The following is a 20,048-nucleotide window of genomic DNA, read 5'->3' on the forward strand; positions in this document are numbered from 1 at the left end:
AGAAGCTCCAAAGAGTTATTTAACAATATGAGGTGTTTAATTTATTTTTAACATTGTATTTTCATACATTTTATGCTAGGGCTGCCCAAGTCTAGTTTTCCAGAGCTACCATCTGCAACTTTAGATGCGTTCCTTCTCTAACACACCTGGATCATTTACTCATTATAAGGCTCTACAGAACTGAGTTGCTGCTAATGAGGGAAGTCAACCTTTTGCCTGGTGTGTTTTAGCAGGGATGCATCTAAAAGTTGCAGTCTAGAGGACTGCAGCTGGGTACTCCTGATTTGTACCGTCAATGTGGCCCTTTGAGGGTGGCCAATATGCTGAAGTGGCCCTCGGTGAAATTGAGTTTGACACCCCTGTCTTAAAGCATCAAATCAGAAACCAAGATTCACTGAGACACCAACTGACGTCACTGCGTCATTCAGGGTGCAGTTCCAGGAACCCTCCAGCAGGTGGCTGCAGCAGAATCAGTTTAACATTAAAACCCAGAGACTGGTGTAATTATCAAGGCATCTTTTATTTCCTCATTTCATTTGATTTAACAAAAAAAAACGTCAGGACTTTGTGGAAAAACGTTAATGCAAAAGAAACTTCAGAAAGGCAAAGTCACAGATGCAGCAACATTATCAGTCGACTGAACACAAACAGGACGAAATCTGCTGAATCTCCATCGATAGGAATGTTGATTTATGGAGGGGGCGGAGCCTAACAGGGGCCAGACTACAGGGTCAGCAGGGGGTGTGTTGGGGTGGGGGGGTTTGCCATGGCGCTCAGAGCTGGCCGCAGTCGGCGATGACGAGCTTGGCCTTGGGTTTCCCTGAAGAGGTTCCGTAGGACTCCATCTTCTTGACGACATCCATTCCCTCCACCACGCTGCCGAACACCACGTGTTTCCCGTCCAGCCTGCAGACAAAGAGAAGGGATTAGCCGAGGCTCACCACGCGGCGGGCGGCGATGGGCTGGCGCCGTACCATGTGGTCTTCACGGTGCAGATGAAGAACTGCGAGCCGTTGGTGTTGGGCCCGGCGTTGGCCATGGACAGGATGCCCGGCCCGGTGTGCGTCAGGCTGAAGTTCTCGTCGGCGAACTTGTTGCCGTAGATGGACTTCCCGCCGGTTCCATTGTGGTTGGTGAAGTCGCCGCCCTGCAGGCCAGACAGAGGTGAGTGGCGTGATCGGACCGACCCGCGGGTCGAGCCGGAGCGGCGGCCTCACCTGGCACATGAAGTCCGGGATGACGCGGTGGAAGGACGACCCCTTGTAGCCAAAGCCCTTCTCTCCAGTGCACAGCGCCCGGAAGTTCTCCGCCGTCTTGGGAACCACGTCGGCACGGAGCTGCAGAGCGGCGCAGAGTTGGCAACATGGCTTAGCAACGACCAAATCATCCATAAAACCCAATAAACTGATCAATTATTAACGTTTCATCTGATTCAGAGAGAACTTCTAGAGGTTAAATCTTATTCAATGTCCTGCACAGCCTTTCAGAGTGATGGCCACCGGGGGGCGCCTAGAGGACAAAACATACATTAAATTTATAGCATAAATGCTAATCAGTTTCTCAATCATAAACATGAGCTTAAACACTTTATTGGAACATTTTCCACATTTATCTTTGACTTGGTAGCTAGCCGTTTCGCTCTTTAAGCTAGTTTACTGAGAACTACACAGATTTATGGTCGGATCATCCTGGAAACTAAAACCAGAAGCCACGAGACGGCGTTTTGCTAAGCTGATAAAAATTTTTTTAGTAATGAGAGAAAACGACGATTTCCTGCTGTTTTAGACTCCAGGTCTAAAGGTCAGAGTCATGGAGGGCCCGATTCGGCCAGAGGGGCTCAAGTTTCACATGGAAGAACCATCTAACCCTGAAGGATCAAGTCTAACAGAACCAGACCCTCTGCAGCCCGATCAGAACCTGGATGATTCGGCTTCTGATTGGGCGATTCACCTGGAGCGTCTTTCACCTGCTTCAGATTAAAACCCGAAACACTTCAAACATGGACGGGATTATTTTACACCAACAGCAGAATATTCTAAAAAAGATCCTGAAATGTCAATAAAAGGCAGTTTGTGCTTTTTATGCATCTGAAGTTTTTCTACTTTGATCCAGATGTAAAGAATTAACCTGTTAATGTGACTTTTCAATTAACGATTCACTAAAGTTGTCTGCAGTCAGTGCAGAATAATCCCGTCCAGATTTTAAGAGTCTAGCTGTTGTAGGTCTGGATTCTTTCTAATCTGGTTCAGAGGAATAAAAACAGATACATTTCCTTTTTAGTGTCTAATGACAAACTTTATCTGAAATATTCTGCAAACCCAGCAGAATAATCCAGACCAGGTTTGATGAGTTCAGGTGTTTTAACTTCATATTTTATGTACATTTTAGATTTTTTATGTTTTAATCTGCAACTGTTAATCTACAAAGCAAAATGACAGTTTATCAATTTATTCCAACAGCAAGTTCTCCTCCTCACACCTCATTTTGTCTAGTTTAACTTGTGCCCGTTTTTAAACTTCATTTTTCCTGTAAAGAATTCTTGCAAACTAAATATAAGAAAAAATTTGCCTGGACTTTCTAATTTGGTCCAAAGCCAGAAAAAGATAATTACCCTTTATTGAAGTGTCACTAATTAACTGTTTTAAATAATCTGCAACCAGAGCAGATTAGAAGTGTCTTCGTTTTGAACTTGCAGCAGATTAGGTTCCTATCGCCGAATCGGAAGCCAACTTCAGCACCTGCAGCTGCTGCAGCGCCGCATGGCTGCAGCAGCTGCAGGAGGCCGGGTTGCGGCCCGGGAGGTAACCGGAGCCCTCAGCAGGATCCAAGGGTCAACTCCGGGAACGCCCAGAGCCTGGCTCAACAGCAGCGGAACTCATGAGTCAGACCGGCTCCCCGAGAACGTTCCTGAACCCCTCGGTATCCTCGAACCGAACCGGGGGGCTTAACTGGATCTTCCTACTTGCATCCGCATTTCGCAGCGTTCAGACGGCGCCCCTCCCCCTCCGCGCCAGCTCAGTGGAACTTTCCAGAACCGGGCCGGGCCCGCAGCGGCCGCGCCTGCCGACCCGCACGCCCCGCGTGTCGTGCCGCTGAGGTCCCGCCCAGATTACACGCGGGAAAAACCACCGCAGCGGGCCTCGCGCACCGCAGCTCCAGCCGCGGGAAGTAGGCCGCGCGACCCTGCAACAAAGACTCGCGCGCCTCGTGGAGGCTGCGCGTGACGGCGACGGGTCCCGTTAAAGCCGCGGGTCTAATAGGACCGATACCGGAACAGAGCGCCAGTATCCGCGGCTGGAGCCGCTACGGGCTCCGGTTTCGGTTCGGGTCAGCCGCTGCGGAAAGCTCCGGAAAAAGCTGCGGGACAGAGGCGGCTGGAGGGCGGCGTGAAGCCGAGCGAACCCCCGATGAACACCAGTTTCACCCACGCACACCAGCCAGCGGCAACCGCCGGCTGTCAGCCGCCTTACCTCCATGACGATGCGGCCCACAGGGGAGCCGTCAGCGGTGATGTCGAAGAAGACTCTGGGCTTGGCCATGATAACTGCAGGCTGGCTTGAAATGGCTGGACCAAGGAGTTTTCCGGCGAGAGGACGAGGCAGGCCACAGGAAACCGAAAAAGATGGCCGAGTTCCGAGCAAATTTATATAAGAGCCTGGTGGGCGGGACTTAGTTTCAGCCAGCCAATCAGTTATGGGGACGTAGTGAGTGGCACGTTTTTGAGCTAATCAGCATCCGCAGCAGCCAACGCAAGCGCTTTAATAGCGACGTACATTTTTGAGTCTGTTGCATTGTTATGACAGCGTACTCCGGCTCGGAGACGCATTTAATGTTTTCAAACATGCCCGTTAAACCCCGCCCCGCTTAGACATCCCGGTCACAGAGTTAAACTCACAGCAGAGCGGGCAATGCGCGCCAAGCATCACAGACTTGTGCTCACGCAGAGCCCCGCAGTGAAGGCGCGCCCCCGATGCCGGGGTGAAAATGTGGCTGCGCGGTCACGCGCTCAGGGTGCGGTCGGTCGGCCCGGTTCAATCAGCACAAAGTTAGTGCGCGTGTCCCGGTATAACCGGAAAATTACAGAGAACACCGACAGCCAATCAGACAGCACCGGGAAAGAGAAACACAGAGGTTTAAAAGACCCAGAGCATTGTGGGTGAGAAATTCACCCAGAACCGGGTCGAACCGCCCAGAACCAGGATAGAACCACTCAGAACAGGAATAGAATAGTTTTTGGAAATTTCTCCGTCAAAAAGCCACATATTATTAATCATTATTTAATTTATTAAAGCAATAAGAGGGTTTAACATCCAAAGGGGCGAATGCATTTCCTAGACTGTTATTCTATTTAGTGTTAATGGTAATTTGAGCTGAACTGAATGTTTTTCACTCCATAGAAACTAAATATTCCCAGTTGCAGGGATTTATCTGAACGTTTGAAGAAATGAAGGCTTTATTTAGAAATGCTCTAAGTTAGTGGCGAGTCACGCGTGAATTTATCTTTGGGACCAATGGAACCCCGTAGGTCTGCAGGTTCCTCTGGTAAGGCAGCTGAAGTTTAAGCAATGTCCTGTTTGGCTTTTGACATCTACCCATTAAAACCCCGTACAAAAACTCCAGCTGTTCAGTTCATTACAATTTGTGTTTATTCTATTTTCTAATATTAATCAGTGATTGTCTCATATGACTTTCATGTTATTCTGTTTCTTTTCTTACTATAACCACTGACTGACAGTTACTCAACATACCTGAACAAGAACAATGTGTGCTTGTAAGATTTGTCTTTTTCTGCAATAAAGTTTCTTTAAAATATCCTAAACAGTTCAGGTCATCAATTCATTGAGGTTTTCTGCTCCATTGATTTGAACCTCAGGATGATCTGAGCTTGCTCAGAGAACTGTAGTATTTCTACTTCGCCACCAGAGGACGCCGCTGAACCAGCAGCAGCTTTAGCAGACAGATGAGGTTCGGTTTGACCTTCAGGAATGAGCTCACGTTGAACCAAATCCAGATGATTTGGTGGAAGGAAGAACTTTGTATCCTGAAAAGAGGAAAAGCCATTTTCGATTCTCCTCCCAGTGATCAAACCTGCTCAGGTTCTGACATCCTGCAGCGAGGTGCAGGACGGCTCAGTTAAAGGATTCACATTCAGGGTTTTTAATCCATAATTCTAACATAATCCTGACTGGAAAACAGCTTTTGAACTAAAACATGATCCAACTGCTAACTAACAACATGATAGACATTATATAATATTTCCTTTCAAATTGAAATAAATAATCCCAGAGCAACAATACATCTTGATGGCGGAAGGATCTCCTGTAGCAGTCTGTGTTACAGCACACCTGAAGACGCCTCTGACTGGAGTCATTTTAGAAAAGATGATCCGAATTCTTTTGGAAAACTTCTGAGAACTTTCCTTATAAACTCTGAGTTAAACTGAAACCAGACCGGACCTGGACCCGAACCGGACCTGGACTGGATCCAAACCGGACCTGGTTTGGATCCAGTCCAGTCTGGATCCATTCCAGACTGGACCTGGACTGGATCCAGACCGGACCTGGTCCTGGACCCGAACCGGACCTGAACCAGACCAAACCAGGATTAGTTACCTTGTTCCTGCTGGTCCTGTTGGTTGTTCTGTGTTGCCATGGTTACACCCCTACAGACACGCACCCAAAGTGAAACTGGATAATTCCCAGAACCCCAGACCTTTGGTGACCTTTGACCTGCAGACTGAAACACTCGGCAGACTCGCGTCTTTCCAGCGTTTATTAAATTACAAAGGTTATGAACTCGTCTCATGACTCTTTATGCTAATGTTGTTACTGGATCACAGCTGTTGCCCCGGCAACACAGAAGTCACGCCCCGCCAATCAGCTCACAGAGGGCGGGGCTTGGTCTGGAAGAGACTCTGATTGGCTGAGAGCAGCCGGCAGCCACTGGTTCTTCTGGCCCAGCAGGCGCTGGTTCTGAGCGGGTCCACAGTACCGGAACTAGTTAACAGTTATACCAGATCCCAGGTTCTGGAACCAGAACCGGACCTCATTTTGGTTCTGTAGCTCAACGGGTCAGAACGAGAACCAGCCTCAGGTCCAGAACCGGTCCACAGCACTGCAGCCGGGCCGACAGGTCTGAACCAGAATCAGGAGATAAAACCAGTAAAATGAGAACGACTTCAGTTACACACAGAACCAGGTCCAAACGATTTAAAGTTCTGCAGTCTGTGCGGTTCCGTCTGTGAGGGAGCAGCTACTCCAGTCCGGTCCGGTTCTGGACTCCTCAGTTGTTCTCGAACAAACTCAGCAGGTCGTCGTTGTTGTTGGGCAGGTCCGGAGGTCCGAGGTAGGAGAGCAGTTCGTCCGGGTTCGTCAGGTCTGGAAGCAGCTGCAGACAAATGGGTCGGAAAGCGGGTCAGAACCAGAACCAGAGTTCTGGTCTACTCTGCATTTACTGCTAGCTGAAGCTGGTTCTGATCCGACCCGGTCAATCAAACCTTTTCCGATCCTGAACATTTTGGACCGACTCGGTTCTACTCACATCCAGAGAAGGTTCTGGAACATCCGTGGACCCGCCGAGCCCAAAGGAGCCGTCGCCTTGGAGACGAGGGTTCTGGTTGCCGCGCTGCATCATCTGACCGTTGCCATGGAGACCCTGTTGCTGCTGCTGGGAGAGAGAGGCACCATGGGAGACGGAGTCCAAACGGGCCGGCACCTGAGGGAGGGACAGGAAGTCAGAACCAGAACACCAACTGGTTCTGATAGACCAGCAGAACCAGCAGCGGTACCTGCGGGCCCAGCTGGTGTGGCGGCGCCTTGTCGGGCGTCAGCAGGGCGCTGGACAGATCTGGCTGGTAGGACAGCGGCGGCGGGCCAGGGGAGGAGAAGGTCCGAAGGCTGGGAGAACCGGGCCCGGCGGTGAAGGTCCGAATGCTGGGAGAACCAGGCCCAGTGGTGAAGGTCCGAATGCTGGGAGAACCGGGCCCGGCGAAGTCCGAGAAGGCGGCAGACGGAGCGGGGAAAGACGGAGCTGAGGGACGAGAGACACGGATCAGAACCGGGTCAGAACCTGGATCAGATGGGGTCATATGACCAACCTGTTGCCGGGAAGTCTGGAGTGTTGCTGCCTCCTGGTGGCAGGGAGGGGTAGGGCATCGGCGAGGAAGAGGAGGCAGGAGGCGCTGTCATGGAGGACGAAGAGGAGGGGGCGGGGCCTAGTGATGCGATCATCTCCATGACGCTGGGCAGCACCATGTGACTCGGGCTGAGCGTCCGGCAGCGCTTCAGAACCGGACCGTCCGACTCCTCCTTCACGTGGATATCGGGTTTCACCGGAACCGGCTTCCAGCTGCAGACCGGGTCGATGGTGATCTCCTCGTAGTCGGAGCTGAGGAAGATGAGGAGAGAGGAAGAGTCAGGTTCTGCCGGTACCGAACCAGGCACCGGAACCAAACAGGACCCGGTACCAGACGGCAACAGGACAGGAGAAGAAGAAGTCTGACTTCTGGACGTAGATGAGGATTCCCAGCATGTACTGGTCCACTTCCAGTCCCTCCAGCAGAGCCGTTTTACTGAAACACAGACAGGGCCAGGTCGGGTTGGGTCGGGTCGGGTCAGCAGAACTCTGGATGGGTTCTGTGGACCGAGCTCCTTACTTGCACACCGGACACCTCCAGGTTCCTCTCTCACAGTTGAGTTGCAGGTACGACTCCAGGTCGAAGCACTGCGGAGACAAACGGCAGCAGGGTGGGCACGCGATGACATCACAGCACAGCCAGAGCTCTGATTGGCTGCCGCCCTCACCTGTATGTGTCGGCAGTCGTGGCCCCTGGCGGGAAGCTGGATCCGTCTGAAGGTGATGGGACATTTCAGCGACACCTTGATGGCCGTCTGCTCCACGCCGTCCTCTCCGTTCAACCCGGTGGTCCCGGGAATCGAGCCGCTGCTGAAGTTCCTCTTAACTTAGAGAACAGGGTCAGAGGTCAGAGGTCAGGAGGACACAGAGCCTCGCAGCGATGAAGGAGGACTCACTCTTGGTGACGCAGTGCTCAGCAGGCAGCAGCCGCTTCTTCATCAGGCCCTGGAGGACGGAGCGGACGGTGGGACGGTGGACCAGCTGGAGGACGAACAGGTGGGACTGGGGACAGAGAGGGCCGTTAGACTGGGGGCCACAGGGAGAGACTGGGGGCCACAGAGGGCCGTTAGACTGGGGGCCACAGGGAGAGACTGGGGGCCACACGGAGAGACTGGGGGCCACAGAGGGCCGTTAGACTGGGGGCCACAGGGAGAGACTGGGGGCCACAGAGGGCCGTTAGACTGGGGGCCACAGAGGGCCGTTAGACTGGGGGCCACAGGGAGAGACTGGGGGCCACAGAGGGCCGTTAGACTGGGGGCCACAGAGGGCCGTTAGACTGGGGGCCACAGAGGGCCGTTAGACTGGGGGCCACAGGGAGAGACTGGGGGCCACACGGAGAGACTGGGGGCCACACGGAGAGACTGGGGGCCACAGAGGGCCGTTAGACTGGGGGCCACAGAGGGCCGTTAGACTGGGGGCCACAGGGAGAGAGGGCCGTTAGACTGGGGGCCACAGAGGGCCGTTAGACTGGGGGCCACAGAGGGCCGTTAGACTGGGGGCCACAGGGAGAGAGGGCCGTTAGACTGGGGGCCACAGGGAGAGAGGGCCGTTAGACTGGGGGCCACAGAGGGCCGTTAGACTGGGGGCCACAGAGGGCCGTTAGACTGGGGGCCACAGAGGGCCGTTAGACTGGGGGCCACAGGGAGAGACTGGGGGCCACAGAGGGCCGTTAGACTGGGGGCCACAGGGAGAGACTGGGGGCCACACGGAGAGACTGGGGGCCACAGAGGGCCGTTAGACTGGAGGCCACACGGAGAGACTGGGGGCCACAGAGGGCCGTTAGACTGGGGGCCACAGAGGGCCGTTAAGACTGGGGGCCACAGAGGGCCGTTAAGACTGGGGGCCACAGGGAGAGAGGGCCGTTAGACTGGGGGCCACAGAGGGCCGTTAGACTGGGGGCCACAGAGGGCCGTTAGACTGGGGGCCACAGGGAGAGACTGGGGGCCACACAGAGAGACTGGGGGCCACAGAGGGCCGTTAGACTGGGGGCCACAGGGAGAGAGGGCCGTTAGACTGGGGGCCACAGAGGGCCGTTAGACTGGGGGCCACAGAGGGCCGTTAGACTGGGGGCCACAGGGAGAGAGGGCCGTTAGACTGGGGACCACAGAGGGCCGTTAGACTGGGGGCCACAGAGGGCCGTTAGACTGGGGGCCACAGGGAGAGACTGGGGGCCACAGAGGGCCGTTAGACTGGGGGCCACAGGGAGAGACTGGGGGCCACACGGAGAGACTGGGGGCCACAGAGGGCCGTTAGACTGGAGGCCACACGGAGAGACTGGGGGCCACAGAGGGCCGTTAGACTGGGGGCCACAGAGGGCCGTTAAGACTGGGGGCCACAGAGGGCCGTTAAGACTGGGGGCCACAGGGAGAGAGGGCCGTTAGACTGGGGGCCACAGAGGGCCGTTAAGACTGGGGGCCACAGGGAGAGAGGGCCGTTAGGCTGGGGGCCACAGGGAGAGACTGGGGGCCACAGAGGGCCGTTAGGCTGGGGGCCACAGAGGGCCGTTAGACTGGGGGCCACAGGGAGAGACTGGGGGCCACAGAGGGCCGTTAGACTGGGGGCCACAGAGGGCCGTTAGACTGGGGGCCACAGGGAGAGAGGGCCGTTAGACTGGGGACCACAGAGGGCCGTTAGACTGGGGGCCACAGAGGGCCGTTAGACTGGGGGCCACAGGGAGAGACTGGGGGCCACAGAGGGCCGTTAGACTGGGGGCCACAGGGAGAGACTGGGGGCCACACGGAGAGACTGGGGGCCACAGGGGCCCCATATACCAAAAAACACTTGCCTCTCTTGTCTAATTGATTTTTTTCCCATCTCTGTCATTTCTAACTTGTTTGTAAAAAACGTGCTAACAGGAAGTAGCATCATGGAACGCAGCTGCAGGTGAAATCAGGCGTTAGAATCTGGTGGGTTAGAAAGGGTTAACGTTCAACCCATTGAGTTACTGATCGGCGGTTATTGATCGGTGATCTTACGCAGCAGCAGGCGGTGACGGTGATCTGGATGGTGTTCCGGCCCGGCTGGCAGACCTGCTTCAGGTAGAGCGGCTTATGGGACGTCTTGTTGTCTCCTCGCTTGATGGTGAGCGGCGTGGCGTTGACGCTGACCTGAGGGACGGAGATACACCGTTAACCTTTGACCTGCAGCGCCGAGTCCAGAGGGAGGGCAGGACCGGCAGCGAGGTCGGACCTGGACGGAGGCGGGCCAGTTGGTGTTCATCTGTCGGTCCTCGTGGTGGTAGCACTTGAACTGCAGCTCCAGGTCGGGCCTGGAGACAGAACCGGGTCAGAATTTGGCCAGACCAGGGTCAGAGCCGGGGCAGAACCGGGCCAATACCTCATGATGAGCGTCTTGTAGACGGACTCGCGCAGCTGGAACACGTGGTTGCTGACGGCCAGGTTGTGCTCCAGCCGGAACGGCTCCAGAACCACGCCGTCCCTCACTGGGAAGGTCAGCCGAAGGTCGTCACTAGGGTTACCTATAAACAGGAAGTCACACATCTGAGCATTCCTGTGACATCACAGTTATTCAGGACAGCTGGAGCACCGTCCTGAATGACAGATCAGCTGATCTCGGAGTCTACCTGTAGGGGGCGCCATGTTGGGCTTGATGTCCGACAGGAAGGAAGACGCCATCGGCTTTACATCGGTGTTGCCAGGCGACATGTAGGGCGGAGCCATGGAGCTGCCGGGGGTGATGGGAGGCGTCGGGTTTCCGGGGACGGGAGAGGATGGGTAACCAGGTAACCCTCGACCCGGCTGGGAAGAAAGAACAGTTCATTCAGACCGGATCAGTTCATTCAGACCGGATCAGTTCATTTAGACCGGAACAGTTCATTCAGACCGGATCAGTTCATTTAGACCGGAACAGTTCATTCAGACCGGATCAGTTAATCTAGACCGGAACAGTTCATTCAGACCGGATCAGTTCATCTAGACCGGATCAGTTCATTCAGATTGGAACAGTTCATTCAGACCGAATCAGTTAATCTAGACCGGATCAGTTCATTTAGACCGGAACAGTTCATTCAGATCTGAACAGTTCATTCAGACCGGAAAAGTTCATTCAGACCGGATCAGTTAATCTAGACCGGATCAGTTCATTTAGACCGGAACAGTTCATTCATTCAGACCGGAACAGTTCATTCATTCAGACCGGAACAGTTCATTCATTCAGACCGGAACAGTTAATCTAGACCGGATCAGTTCATTCAGACCGGATCAGTTCATCTAGACCGGATCAGTTCATCTAGACCGGATCAGTTCATCTAGACCGGATCAGTTCATTTAGACCGGATCAGTTCATCTAGACCGGATTTCACCCGGACTCTGTTGAGTCCTGTTCCTCTAAAACCTGGACCGGATGGTTTGGCTCTACGGTTTTGTCTCAACCCGGATCAAATCTGTTGCTATGGAAACCAGTCTCAAGCTGAGTGTTTTTCTGAATTCATTCCAAATTTTAGAAATATTAGCGGGGATCATTTGTTTTGCTCGGTTCTCTGCGCTCATTCAAAGCGGTAAATGTCTCGGTTTTTGCTTCTCTCCACATCGATCACAGACTGTCAGAAGTGCTGCCCCCTGCAGGTGGGAGTTATTGGAGATATAAATCTTAAACCAAACCAATCAAACTGTTTGAAGATCAACTGGCTGACTAAATAATTAGGATTTAACTGAAATGTATAAAATGTAAATTATTTTAGTGGTATTTTATTGTGTTTGTCATTTTTGTGTGTTTGTCTCTTATCAATAATGTCGTCCCATCACACATATTTTCATATTTCCTGTCGACTTTTAATGTTTTTAAAACATAAGCTGTGTCCGAATTCAGGGTCTGCATCCTTCACAGACCGTGAATAAACGCCGACCAGGAGAGAAAAGCAGTGGATTGGGACAGGTGTAGCTTCACCAACTGCCCCGCCCCCACCTCAGCGTAACTCACGTTGCCTAGCAACCGTGACAGCGCAAAGCAGAGAGGAGAAAAACAACGGAGCCGAAGTTTGTTCTTCAGTCATGTATTTATGGTTTCTGTACTATTCTTCACCTTTTACAGTAAAGACTGTTCCACAGTAAAAAATAAAAAGTTTATGTTTGATTCTAAAATGTTCAAACGTGTACTGCACTTTTCTACAAGGAATAAATGTAAGCTAATTATTCATTTTCAAACATAATGCTCTCCAGGAAAGCCATTACAGTTAAATAAAACTATTATGTTTGACGGCTTAACTTGAATCAATCAAACCGATTTGCTCAGGAATAAAGGAAATGTAAACCAAACGTTTTACAACCTGTCTAATAATGTCGGTGTTTAACTCCCACCCAGTGGGGAAAGCCAGCGGGAGTTTTTATAGCAATGTGCCGGGAGTCAGGCGTTCTCCTCCGGTGAACCGGACCTGCGGCGCCCGGCCGGCGGGCAGCTGGCCGTTAACGCAGCGGAGCAGACGGGTCCGGAAAGGTCAGAGCAGATTATGTTTTGGTGAACCGAGCAGATATCTGAGACTTACACAAGTTTACATTCTCTCCTAAAAACGTTGTGTCATTTAAAGTGTAATATAGCTAAATAATTATTCGCTCTTCATCGCCATTGATGCGCTGCCTGAACGCCCGGTTTGGACCCGCAATGAATCATGGGATATGGTGGGCCGTAAAGGATTCACCGGACCTTCAAATCTGGGGAAATCGTGTTAAAATCGATTAAACTAATTCATTAAAATATAGACATTCACTGATTCAGTTTCAGCTGTTTAACTAAAAACGTCCAGAACCAGAACCAGAACCAGAACAGTTGGGTCAGTGTGAAGCGTCTCACCCCTGCCTGCTGGTTGAAGGCGTTGTAGCCGCCTGCGGCGCCCCCTGCTGGCAGAGCGTTCAGGTTCCCAGTCTGGCCGTTGAACTGGTCCTGCTGAACAGAACCCAGTATTAGCCATGCGGTCCGGTCCGGTCCGGTCCAGCAGTTCTGAGGATCAAACCCGGAGCTCACCTTGTAGAACTGGGAGTTCGGACCTCCGGAGGGCGGATACTGTGGGAGGGGCATCTTATAGGAGGGGGCGGAGCCAGAGCACTGGGGGGCGGAGCCTGGACCACCAGGACCTGAGGAGGAAGACCAGCCGGTTTAACTTCTGCATTTCGGTCCAAATCGACTGAAAACGGTTCTGGAGGATCGGTACCTGGGTGGTACTGCATGTTGGGTCCAGAGTACTGACCGGGCCCCGCGGGTCCGGCTCCACCGGAGGCCCCGGCTCCTCCAGGGCCGCTCATCACGCTGACCCCAGAGGGAACGCCGTACTGCTGGGACATTCCTGGGAACGACTGGGAGCAGAACCGGGTCAGTTAGCCAACAGAACCAACAGAACCGGGTCAGTTAGCTAACAGAACCAACAGAACCAGCCACCTGGTGGCTCGTCATGCAGTCTCACCTCGGCGCTGTAGGGCCGCTTCAGGCCCTGTGGGGGCCGCATGTGTCCCTGCTGGGGGCCGGCGCCGTAGTTTGGGTGCTGGGGAACCCTCTGCTGGCCCGCCCCAGGGCCGTACATGGAGCCCATGGAGGGCGGGCCCCTGGTGGGGCCGGGACCGCGGGGGCCCGACATGCCCATGAACTGGCTGCTGTAGCCGGGGGCCGCCATCTGAGACGGACAGGAAACGGGTTCAACACGCAGAACCAGCAGAACCAGCTCTGGTTCTGTTCAGGGTTTTAACAGGTTTAGCTTTTTAATTGTAGCTTAGTTTTAGTTTATTGAGTTTTAATTGGTTTTATGTTTATGTTTGGTTGTTTTTGATCATTTTACGTCGATTGGACTGAACAGATGTTCACATTTTCAACAAATGGATTCATTGGCGTTGAACAAGCAGCTGCACATTTGCTGTCGCCGTTTTGCGGCCTAGCGCAAGCACCAGGAGGAGCCGTAAGCAGCCGACGTAAACATCAGTTTCAGATGCTAAAATGGATTCATAAACACAAACACAAAGCGCATCATATCTGTATTCCAGTGTGTTTTAGTTTTATAGACATTAAAGCTCCAGTTAGTTACAGTTTTTATTTATTCCAGTTAATAAAAATGTTTTTCCTTTTCTAGCTTTAGTAACTTTGGTTCTGGTGACCCGGAGCGTCCAGTAGGGGGCGCCTCGGCCCGCTCACCTGTCCGTAGCTCATCTCCTGGTTCTGTTTCTCCTGGATGGCGGCTACGGTTGCCGTGGCGGTGGCGGTTGCCGTGGCAGCGGCGGCGGCGGCCACGGCGGCAGCGGCAGCAGCCTGGGTAAACTCAGAGCCTCTGGAGCCTCCGGGGGCCGGGGGGTAACTGGGGACGACAGAACCGCAGCAGGGGGGTTACTGCTGATCTGGAACCAAAAATCAATCAATCAATCGATCAATGAGGGCCCCACCTGCCCGAGTAGCCCCCCGGGGCCCCTCCGTACCCCCCGCCGGTCCTGCCGTACAGGTAGCCCTTCCCCGGCTCCCCGTAGCCCGGCTGGCCCAGGTAGGATCCGGGGCCCCCTGACATGCCAGGGCCCCCGGAGCCCTGCATCATGGGGCCCCCGGCTGCATTGGACCCGGGGCCCATTCCGCCTCCGCCCAGGCCCTGGGGACACAAACACAGCTCAGACCGGCCTGGTGATGTCGCAGACGCCTGCTGGTGATGTCACAGATGCCTGATGATGTCATACCTGGCTGGCGGGCGGGTTGGGGACGCCCCACACGGTGGTGACCACTGACAGGGACCCGGTGGGCTGGTTGGGGGGCTGCTGCCAGCTGGCTGGGTCGTAGGGGTACGACCCGTCACTGTGGAGATGGAGAGTGTTGTCATGGTAACCAGAGCGGGATACGTTAGATCGAGTCTGGGCTCAGACCAGAACCAGAACCAGACCTACCTGTGGGGGTTGGGGCCCAGGCCGCTCTTCATCTGGTTCAGAGGGTTCATGGCAGACGGAACCGGCGGCCCAATCCAGCAAACAGAACCCTGGCACACAGAGACAGGCCGTGTTAAACTACATTTCCCATCAGCCACCTGGGGCCCGCTCAGCACCAACCAGAACCAGTTTCTGCTACGATAAAAACATTTAGAGACAATCTGTTCAACCTGCTGATATTTACCTGTGGAGTCCCTCAGGGCTCAGAACTGAACATTTAAGTTAAAATGTTACAAATCATCCTGATCAAATATATATTTTATATATAATATTATCGACAATTTTGTGACAGATTTGGTCAAACTAGCGAACACTCAGACTGTTGGTGTGGACAGAGACGAGGACTCTAAAACTCACTAACGGGACGGAATCGATCTTGGAGAAGTTGCTGGTTTCGGCTCAGTGGAACGGCCAAACTAATTTGGATGATTGGAACTGAGATGTATCAGAGAGACTTTAGGGAGGATTGAAATTTATAATCTTCCTGACCTAAGACGTTCTGTTTCTGAATTGGTTTTCCCCGTGTGGCCTTGGAAGGGCTGCATATCTCTAATCTCCTTGAAGATATGTAAACATAACGCTCCTTCCCTCCTCACCCCCTCCTGTTATCCATGGAGCTGAGTGTCCCAGGGACATTCCTGGATAACAACATTTTCATCAGACTTTGCTGGGAGGCTGAGCAACCTGGTTTCATGGCCCTGTGATGTCACCGCCTTCACTTGTGTCTTTGTTTTGCCCTTTGTTTTGTCTGAATGTTGCCATTTGCCCTAATGTGTCCTTTCTTCTTTTTTTGTTTGTTATTTTGTTTTTATTTCCTTTTAAATCATCTCAAGCACTTAGAATTGCTTAGTTGCTGAAAATGTGCTATATAAATAAAATTACCTTACCAGAGGATTCTTCTGGTCATTATCTTTCATTAGAGCCTCATTGATGACTGTATGTTGAAGCACTGAGGAGTTACAGTCATTTGAAGTTTGTATACCAGGTGTTGTCCAAGTGTGCCATTTGGAGACGCCAAATGGAGACTCCAAATGACACACTTGGACCACACCTGTACATCCTCATAAATAAATATATCCAAAATGACATTTCTTTTTGTGCTATCTTGAAATCCATGAGCAGAATACTTGATTCTACAGATTTATTGCATTTTCCAGTCCATACATTCAGCACTCAATATGTATTTACAAGAAATAAGCAAAATTATTATTTTTTTGTATTACAAACATAATAGCTACAACCTACTTACAGTATTTTTGGGAGCAAAAATGGAAAATTTAGCTTGTCTTCTTCATAAAGAGACCAGGCTGTTGCATGTACTCCAAACTGTTCAAGAACAGCAGCTGATTTCATTTGGGTTTGTCTTTTCAGCCATTTTTGGTGATTTAGGGGGCAAGAGTTAAGGGGTTAAAGAACCTGTGGTTAATGAGATGTCTGAACTTACTAAAATTAAATAATCTACTAAATAAATTAAATAATCCATAAACTGGAATTAAATAAAATTCATGATTTTTGGTAACAAAAAGTAGATTATTCTATTATAACAACCATTAATGATAATCTAGTAGAGTGAATAAATTAAGTTACATTTTTAGGAATTATTTTGGCTCATAAACTGAGAACCTCATAAAATATTTAAAACACAAACTGTGTAAAATTATTGGCCTAATAAAGTAATAAATGTTTCATTATCAACAGCGAGACATTATTATTATTAATCTGTTGTTCCGTTATGATACACTTTATAAAGGTTTGGAGAAACATTTCACACTAATCTGCTGTTAGGACTTTATATGAAGTTAGAGAACAAACCGACGAATCAAAGTGTTAGTTCTGTCTAAAGCGGGAAAGAGTTTTACTGTCAGTTCACTAAACTTCTTTAATTTAAGATCAAATGACAGAAACAAAACAGGAAGTAGGGCTGACCAATAAATCAATAACAATATGTATAAATCAATAGACATACGATTACTATCAATCAATATGTCTGATAGAATATTTCACTGAACTCTGATCCAGAACCGCACAGCATTCTGGGAGATGTAGGCAGAGGAAAAGCTTTAGATGCTCAACCTGTCAGCGATAGCTAAGCTAACTGGTAGCATCAACTCAATCTGGAGAAACTATCAGCTGTTTTGGTTGATTTCTTCCTTGTTCCTGGAAGATCAACTGATCTCCAGGTGAGCCTGTTCACCTGCAAGCTGAGGACAGGAAGTAAACAACGGAGGCTCCACCTCCAGGAAGTTCCTGATCCTTGAGTCTCCCTGTGATTCAGCGCTCAACTGGAAGCCGCCCTGCAGGATGTTTTCAGGTGGAGTCGGATCAGAACCAGTGGGAGGAGTGAGACCTCCTCAATCACAGGATCTTTCATGGTCTCTGTCTGCAGGCATCTGATTGGTTCTCCCGTCGGTCCAGTCCAATCACCTTTACGTTCCTCAGGGAGGTTCTGACCAGAACAGCGACGTTAAAACCGGTCCAACGGCAGAACCGGCGCCGCCCGATCACACCTGCAGCTGACTCACCTGAGTCACCCGACCGGCCCTGAACCCGACCTGCTTCCAGTTTCACCGCCAAACAGGTCCATCAGTTCAACAGATCAAAGTTCTGCTGGGTGGAACCGCAGGAAGCAGGAAACAGGAAGTAGCTCTGAGAAGCAGGAAACAAAAACAAGAGTCTTCCTAGTTCTCCTAAAACAAACCAACCCTGTGATCCGGTCCAGCTGTAGTTAACACCCAGACTGGCCAGAACCGCTCCGACAAATCAGAACCAGTTCTCCGGCTTCCCAAGGTTCTTCTCGTCAGAACCAGAACCAGAACCAGAATATTATTTAGATGAATATTCAGGGAAAAATGTTGCAGTAAAACCAGGAAGACACGGGCCTCAGCAGAACCTCCTGACCCGTGTTCACTGAAGCCTCATCAGAACCAGAACCAGGCCTTCAGCAGGTCCAACAGAACCTCAGAACTGGATTGCAAGACCATCCACTCTGACCAGAACCTGTCGGGTTCCAACATAGGAACGTTCCCATGGCAACACTGGCTGCAGGAATATCTAACCATAGCTAAGGGTCCTTAGCTGGTTTCCATGGCTACGGGTTAGTGGTCCTTAGCTGGGTTCCATGGCTATGGGCTAGTGGTCCTTAGCTGGTTTCCATGGCTACGGGTTAGTGGTCCTTAGCTGGTTTCCATGGCTACGGGTTAGTGGTCCTTAGCTGGTTTCCATGGCTACGGGTTAGTGGTCCTTAGCTGGTTTCCATGACCAGCTAAGGTTGTTAACTAGTTTCCTGCTGGGTAACCTGGGCTGCCTCATCAGGAATCACTCAACATGTTTCACTGTAAAGGTCAGAGGTCAATATTATTCTGTGAAACAGAAGGCAGACAGCAGACCGTGGGTGTATCTGAGTGTGAAACCACGCGCGGGCTGTTTCACCACGTAATAACGGAGAATAAAAACTGATTTCATTTTATTTCTGCTCTGCTCTCTGGACGGGTTTTAAACTACCAACCCCACTGCCAGCGCGATCGTGACACATGAATGTTATTAATAACAACCGTTTAATTAATAATGAAAACAGAAAAGTGTCCAAAGCGGGCCCCGTCTCCTCCGTGAGCCGCCCCTCTGCCTCCGGCTCCCCCGAGGAACAATGACGGCCACCGGAGACATTTTGAGGGAAGCTAGGACTAGCATGCTAACATTAGCATTAGCATGCTAACAGGAAAACAACAACAACCGGAAGTTCACGACCGATAAATGTTACATGAAATTAAGTGGTTTAAATATCCACAACTAACATCTGTTTATACGTTCAACCTGACATATTTTACATACAATTATTGTATTTTTACAGTTAGCATGGCAGCCTAGCTAGCGGTGACAATGGAATGCTAATAGGTTAGCAGCAGCAGATTCTCCAGCATGAAACCTTCAGCTGAGGGTCTCCCAGTTAGTCTCCATCGAGCAGACCTCCCGAGTCCACGGGACACACATCTCACACACTCCGATCACACACACCCAGGAGCCGGCAGAACTCCTGTCACACAGCGGACATACCTTCTTTAATTCCCCGGTGTCCGAGCCCTACTCCGGGGCTCCGCAGTCTGAGCTCCGCGGGGCCTCCGAGGCATCAAGAACCGAGAGCCCGATGAGCCTTCACGGTCCCACCAACTGAAGACGCGGGGCGTCCTGAAAGATCCAAAAATGTTCAGAGAATATATCCAGTAAAGATCCGGGATCGAGAGATTCAGCTCCGGCCAGTTCACACTGCCTGTAGCCGGTTTCTGCGGCTGATAATCCGGCCTCAGAAGGAACCGCAATCCGCTGGAGCTCTAGGAGAGTTCACACAGAAATCCAGAGAAACGAACCGGAACAACGAGGGTTAACCACAGCGAGGAGGTTAGCAGCGGCTAGTGTTTCCTTCTCTGGTTCACTGCTCACGGTGTGGGGGTTCGCTCCTTGGCAATCCGCTGGAGAACGATCCGGTTAAAAGCCACAGGGGCGGAGTTCCTCCGGTTTAACATGAGGACGGTGAATCAGAGCAGTAACCTGCTGCTAACCGGATGTTTTTCAGCACGTTCAGTCAATTTACAACATGATTCATTTTGGAGTTGAAAAAGGGAATTAGAGCGGAGTCCAAACCCCGCCCACCAAGCGCACCGACTGCCGCGCCAGTATGTAAATGGAGCAGAGTCACTAAAACACTAAATCTGGTTGACAGGACATTTGTTTTCTGTGACGCAATACAAAAAGGGAAAAAAACATCTAGCATTTATTAATTTAAACTTTTATTCAAAGAAGTTATGCTTTTAGATATAAACATATTATTTTATTCCAATCAAGCAGGACTCTGAAAACATTCCGACCTGTTTGTGTCTACATTTGGAGGATCAGCATGGGGCTGCACAGTGGTGCAGTAGGTAGCATTTGCTGCCAGAAGGTCCTGGGTTCGATTCCCAGCCCGGGATCTTTCTGCATGTTCTCCTTTTCTCTGGGTTCTGCTCCTGCCTCCCACAGTCC

At 51.3% G+C, this 20,048-nt stretch overlaps 2 protein-coding genes across 3 annotated transcripts; both read right to left on the reverse strand.

Moving 5' to 3' along the window:
* Positions 1-501: 501 nt before the first annotated feature.
* ppiaa (peptidylprolyl isomerase Aa (cyclophilin A)) lies at positions 502-3,633 on the reverse strand. Its single transcript, XM_014968506.2, has 4 exons — positions 3,471-3,633; positions 1,218-1,337; positions 975-1,147; positions 502-906 (listed from the first exon to the last, which is right to left on the reverse strand). Exons 1-4 carry the CDS (start codon positions 3,537-3,539, stop codon positions 774-776), a joined length of 495 nt encoding a protein of 164 aa, XP_014823992.1. The 5' UTR covers positions 3,540-3,633; the 3' UTR covers positions 502-773.
* Positions 3,634-5,758: 2,125 nt separating this feature from the next.
* On the reverse strand, positions 5,759-19,588 carry LOC106908469 (zinc finger MIZ domain-containing protein 2-like). 2 transcript variants are annotated; one of them, XM_088008556.1, is made up of 21 exons: positions 19,086-19,588; positions 14,997-15,085; positions 14,793-14,907; positions 14,511-14,707; positions 14,266-14,425; positions 13,547-13,753; positions 13,298-13,439; positions 13,111-13,220; positions 12,940-13,032; positions 10,718-10,892; positions 10,471-10,612; positions 10,324-10,402; positions 10,110-10,241; positions 8,031-8,136; positions 7,803-7,960; positions 7,655-7,722; positions 7,502-7,570; positions 7,097-7,386; positions 6,788-7,029; positions 6,541-6,714; positions 5,759-6,387 (listed from the first exon to the last, which is right to left on the reverse strand). In XM_088008556.1, the coding sequence occupies exons 2-21, from the start codon at positions 15,044-15,046 to the stop codon at positions 6,283-6,285; spliced, it is 2,814 nt and encodes a 937-aa protein (XP_087864682.1). In that variant the 5' UTR covers positions 15,047-15,085; positions 19,086-19,588; the 3' UTR covers positions 5,759-6,282. The 2 variants fall into 2 exon arrangements, with proteins under 2 accessions (XP_087864682.1, XP_087864683.1); XM_088008557.1 differs by having other exon boundaries at positions 12,940-13,029; positions 19,086-19,587.
* Between the last annotated feature and the right edge of the window lie 460 nt (positions 19,589-20,048).

The sequence above is a fragment of the Poecilia mexicana genome, unplaced genomic scaffold (assembly GCF_051168715.1).
Source record: "Poecilia mexicana isolate PSO_F unplaced genomic scaffold, ASM5116871v1 scaffold_9, whole genome shotgun sequence".
In the NCBI taxonomy this organism is placed as follows: Eukaryota; Metazoa; Chordata; class Actinopteri; order Cyprinodontiformes; family Poeciliidae; genus Poecilia; species Poecilia mexicana.

Bases quoted from the DNA above. Each gene is read 5' to 3' on its own strand.
- ppiaa (XM_014968506.2), bottom strand. From the start codon at position 3,539: ATGGCCAAGCCCAGAGTCTTCTTCGACATCACCGCTGACGGCTCCCCT. The intron at 1,338-3,470 runs GTAAGGCGGCTG...GCCGCTCTGCAG, and splicing joins TGGGCCGCATCGTCATGGAG to CTCCGTGCCGACGTGGTTCC. The intron at 907-974 runs GTACGGCGCCAG...CTTTGTCTGCAG, and splicing joins TGCACCGTGAAGACCACATG to GCTGGACGGGAAACACGTGG.
- LOC106908469 (XM_088008556.1), bottom strand. From the start codon at position 15,046: ATGAACCCTCTGAACCAGATGAAGAGCGGCCTGGGCCCCAACCCCCAC. The intron at 13,754-14,265 runs GTGAGCGGGCCG...TGTCCGTCTCAG, and splicing joins AGGAGATGAGCTACGGACAG to ATGGCGGCCCCCGGCTACAG. The intron at 13,033-13,110 runs GTGAGCTCCGGG...GGTTCTGTTCAG, and splicing joins CGAACTCCCAGTTCTACAAG to CAGGACCAGTTCAACGGCCA.